At 47.5% G+C, this 5,243-nt stretch overlaps 1 protein-coding gene across 1 annotated transcript; it reads right to left on the bottom strand.

Moving 5' to 3' along the window:
* Positions 1-981: 981 nt before the first annotated feature.
* On the bottom strand, positions 982-4,343 carry LOC143289488 (uncharacterized). The gene is made up of 2 exons (XM_076598472.1): positions 4,070-4,343; positions 982-3,484 (listed from the first exon to the last, which is right to left on the bottom strand). Exons 1-2 carry the CDS (start codon positions 4,077-4,079, stop codon positions 1,539-1,541), a joined length of 1,956 nt encoding a protein of 651 aa, XP_076454587.1. The 5' UTR covers positions 4,080-4,343; the 3' UTR covers positions 982-1,538.
* Positions 4,344-5,243: the final 900 nt, after the last annotated feature.

Raw genomic sequence — 5,243 nt, 5'->3', positions numbered from 1 at the left:
TCATATGTCATGAAACTTTGACATCCATGCGTCATTCAACTACGGCATTCATACGTCATGCAACTTTGGCATTCATACGTCATGAAACTTCGACATTCATGCGTCATTCAACTTTGGCATTCATACGTCATTCAACATTGGCATCCATGCGTCATTCATCTACGGCATTCATACGTCATGCAACTTTGGCATTCATACGTCATGCAACTTTGGCATTCACACGTCATGAAACTTCGGCATTCATACATCATTTAACTTTGGCATTAATACGTCATTCAACTTCGGTATCCACACGCCATGCAACTTCAGTACCCACACGCCATGCAACTTCAGCATCCGTACGTCATGAAACACCAGTATCCACACGCCATGCAACTTCAGTACCCACACGCCATGCAACTTCAGCATCCGTGCGTCATGAAACACCAGTATCCACACGTCATGAAACTTCAGCATCCGTGCGTCATGAAACACCAGTATCCACACGTCATGAAACTTCAGCATCCGTGCGTCATGAAACACCAGTATCCACACGTCATGAAACTTCAGCATCCGTACGTCATGAAACTCCGGTACCACATGTCATGAAACTTCAGCATCCGTACGTCATGAAACTCCGGTATCCACATGTCATGAAACTTCAGCATCCGTACGTCATGAAACTCCAGTATCCACACGTCATGAAACTTCAGCATCCGTGCGTCATGAAACACCAGTATCCACACGTCATGAAACTTCAGCATCCGTGCGTCATGAAACACCAGTATCCACACGTCATGAAACTTCAGCATCCGTACGTCATGAAACTTTGGTATCTACACGTCATGAAACTTCAGCATCCGTGCGTCATGAAACTTTGGTATCCACACGTCATGAAACTTCAGCATCCGTACGTCATGAAACTCCGGTATCCACACGTCATGAAACTTCAGCATCCGTACGTCATGAAACTCCGGTACCACATGTCATGAAACTTCAGCATCCGTACGTCATGAAACTCCGGTATCCACACGTCATGAAACTTCAGTATCTATACGTCATGCTTCAGCATCAAAGTTACGTCTCATTGGTATATTGGGATGACCCACTGACTGCTGTCTGTTTCCTGTCCAGCCGATTGAAAAGACTCGCCTGACGCAGGAACTGTGCAGTTTGGAACAGTCGGCAGCAGTGCACTCTGTACTGTCGTGGACCTGTGGAGCTTTGTTTCAACACACGAATCTCACTGGAAGTGTAACTCTTCATGTAGATATGATTTCAAAACACTCTGTTCTTGACTGATCTTTGATGGTTTCAGATCTTGGAAATATTTATATTTATATTTTTCTCTGTCTCTACCTTTGTTTCTGTCTCTGTCTCTATGCGTGTGTTTCTCTTTGTGAATCTGTCTGTCTCTCTTCATTTTTTTCACATTCCCTAACAGAATTATTTCGCATTCCTCGATAATCACAACCTATTGTTTTGTGAAGTCGATTTGTTGCTGTTTCCCCCTTGTTTTTAGTGCTGTCCTCATCAGATTCCATTGTGTCAGGTTCTCTTTACCTACCAGCGAGGATAGCGCCTGCTTTCCATAGTGACAGGAAAACATACATGAAGATCCTGACAACCAGTTTGTTGCTAAAACAGAACCTTTCAATGAGGTTAGTCAGTACGGGAAGACAGGACAGGGACTGGGGAAAGTGCTGCCTCAGCTGGCTCTTCAGAACGATGGCCACCACCTCCATCACACCGGCCACAAAGGCCAGCTGCAGCAAGGTGTGACCCTGCTCGTCCACCTGATCCGCATGGCTGTCCGTCAGAAGTCTCAGCACCAGGTACCACTGTTGTCTGTCTGCCACCTGCACCCTCACCCCTTCCTCGGACACCTGCACACTGACCACAGTGGACGGGATGGGCAGGGAGGGGGAGTTCAGGTAGCACAGGTGTTGACTCTTGCTCTCCCAGTCACTGAGGAACTGAGCCGTCTCTGCAGTCCTCTCCTGTGTCCTGGGCAGAGGGAGGAAGACAGAATTGGAAGGAAACTTGAAGATTCTGGCCACTTTAATGTTCATATCACTGATCGAGGAATAAACCTGTTGGTAGCGATCTGACCCTCTGTGGAAAAGAGTCAAAGCCAAGAGAACGTGAGGCAAACACTGCATTCCATGTTTCCTGTCTTTGATGACTGTCAGGCACCACTGGGTCAAGACGTGTGACTCAGGCATGACGGACCAGTACAGCAATGGCAGACCATGCTCTGGGTCAGTAGCTCTCAGTAACTGGTCAAGGGACAGTTGTTCAGTTGTATCTGTCTTATTCAGAAAATATTTTTCCATTTGACCTTCAACCGTCATCACCTTCAGAAAATCAGAACACTGCAAACACGGATGCTGGCTGACCTCAGCCACGTGACCCTGGACAATGTCAGAGTGCAACCTGTATGCAAATAACTCAATCAGTTCGGAGCGAACATTGACAGAATATTCTGAGACCATGTTCGTGGAACGAACGTATTTGACGAGGAACAGGCGATCACACACTTTCAGCAAGACTGGCAGATAATGAGAACGGCCCAAAGCAAGACCTGCTGCCTCGTACATGACACGGCTGGCAAAGCCATGGCCTGTTTCTGCCAGGACGAACCCTTTGAGTAGGAAAGCACACCTCTCCAGACTCTCGTCACTGAAAGACCCCAGGCCCAGACATTGAAGCTGAGATTGCACTTGGAGCGGATTCAGCAAAAACTGCCCGTGGTTCAGCATGGTCAGGACCAGGACAGCAGCAAAGGTGTCCCCACAGTCACCGCTCCAGATCATGCTCTGTAGCAGTGATACGTATGCTTCAGCAGGATTCAGGGTGATGTCAGAGGGGTTTTCAGACGACTTCCAGTTGAGAATCATCTGCCGAGAACACCAAGGAAAAGCGGGTCCACTGACATCTTTTTGAAGGATTCTCTCAACAAGATCACGTTGTTTTTCAGGTTCAAGACCGAGTTTTTCAAGGTGAAAGTTGATAAAGGATGTTTTGATGTTGGAGCTGAGCGAGTTTTGCATGAGCTGCACCACACTGAATCCATCCACAAAAGGACTCTCTGATCGTGCCTCGATCTTCTTCAGCTGCCGCAAGACGTGGGGGTAAACAGTGACAATGAGTCTGCAGACCCCTGATCCCGTCAGCTTCAGCACACTGGGCAGAACGGATCGCCAGCAGTCATGCTGGATCTCACTCAGGCGGACAGTGCCAAAGACAGCGTCCATCAGCACCGCGCACTGTTTGCCCTCCGCCACGTGCTGGTGCCAGTCGTCCACCTTGGTGAAGACGTAGGGGGTGAAGCCATCTCTCCGGCTCCTTCTGAGCAGGGCTTTGGCCAGAGTGGTTTTGCCACAGCCTGGGGGTCCACACAGCACCACTCGGCCTCTCTGCTCCAACACCTCCAAGGCCTCGTCCATGTCCTCTGTCTTCACGTACAGGGAGGCCTCGTCGTCAATCATCTTTTCACTGTGTGCTGTGGACATCAGGCTTCAGTTCAGAAACACACACAATTTTACAGATGGAAAATGGACGCCTGTGAAACAAAATGCATCAAAAGTTTTGCTTGTAACTGCGGACATTAGAAAAGCATAAAGTGTATTCACTCAGTCTCTAGGATTCAAATATAATTTTGAAAAAAAAAACTTTTGACCTGCCAATATTCATGAAGGATGCTTTCTTACCATAGCAAAATTTATAGACTTGTAAATAAATATGTATCGACACTTCTCTGTTCGTTTTTTTGGTTTTTTGTGTGTGTTTTTGTTGCCGTTATAGTTGTTTGTTGTTGTTTTTTATTTGTGTGTGTGTGTGTGTGTGTGTGTGTTGTTGTTGTTGTTGTTGTTGTTGTTGCTGTTTTGTTTTGTTGTTGTTTTTCTTTTTACCACAATCGCAAAACTAATAAACATGAAATCAAGAAGAAGTCCGACAACAACAAGACACAGACAGACAGACACAGAACAGACACACACACACACACACACACACACACACACACACACACACACACACACACACACACACACATGGCGTTTCGGAAACCAGTCCTGCCATCACGTACCTTCCTCCATGGTTGACCAGCAGCAGGAAAGTGTGTGAAAGCCGGCTGGCGGACCAGTGTCTCGCGTGACGATGACACAACTGTCACTAAACAAGTGTCACTAAACAGCTGGTGCCTATAGACACTTTAGCATCACTACCAATATAGTCTGGCCTGTAGGTCGAGTTTTCTAGAGACTGGAAAAGACTGGCGTCCTATGTAGTCGAGAGAGTTTGCCAGGTGTTCAAAGGAGCCTGTCGAGCAGTCTTGTTTGCGTGGATCGGATTGACGAACAGCTGTGACAGAAGAATGACTTTCCCCACGGTGCATTTTATGTGTCCCTGATCAGGCCGGAAAGGTGGGTGTGGGGTGTCTGCTGCCAAACAATACACAAGTATGGCCATATCATCACAGTACACTGGCCACGTAATCACAGGGAAGTGAGAAGTGGGACAAGTAGTACTGTTTTGATGGTTGTGTGTGTGTGTGTGTGTGTGTGTGTGTGTGTGTGTGTGTGTGTGTGTGTGTGTGTGTGTGTGTGTGTGTGTGTGTGTGTGTGTGTGTGTGTGTGTGTGTGTGTGTGTGTGTGTCTGTGTGTGTGTCTGTCTGTCTGTCTGTGTCTTGTTGTTGTCGGACTTCTTCTTCTTGATGTCATGTTTATTAGTTTTGCGATTGTGGTAAAAAAGAAAAACAACAACAAAACAAAACAACAGGTGTGGCGTGGTCATGTCTGTCTTGACATAAGGTGTGGCGTAGTCATGTCTGTCTTGACAGAAGGTGTGGCGTGGTCATGTCTGTCTTGACAGAAGGTGTGGCGTGGTCATGTCTGTCTTGACAGAAGGTGTGGCGTGGTCATGTCTGTCTTGACAGAAGGTGTGGCGTAGTCATGTCTGTCTTGACAGAAGGTGTGGCGTGATCATGTCTGTCTTGACAGAAGGTGTGGCGTGGTCATGTCTGTCTTGACAGAAGGTGTGGCGTGGTCATGTCTGTCTTGACAGAAGGTGTGGCGTGGTCATGTCTGTCTTGACAGAAGGTGTGGCGTAGTCATGTCTGTCTTGACAGAAGGTGTGGCGTGGTCATGTCTGTCTTGACAGAAGGTGTGGCGTGGTCATGTCTGTCTTGACAGAAGGTGTGGCGTGGTCATGTCTGTCTTGACAGAAGGTGTGGCGTGGTCATGTCTGTCTTGACCGGAGGT

The sequence above is a fragment of the Babylonia areolata genome, chromosome 14, assembly GCF_041734735.1.
Source record: "Babylonia areolata isolate BAREFJ2019XMU chromosome 14, ASM4173473v1, whole genome shotgun sequence".
Classification (NCBI taxonomy): Eukaryota; Metazoa; Mollusca; class Gastropoda; order Neogastropoda; family Buccinidae; genus Babylonia; species Babylonia areolata.
This window is presented reverse-complemented; position numbering and strand designations above follow the sequence as displayed.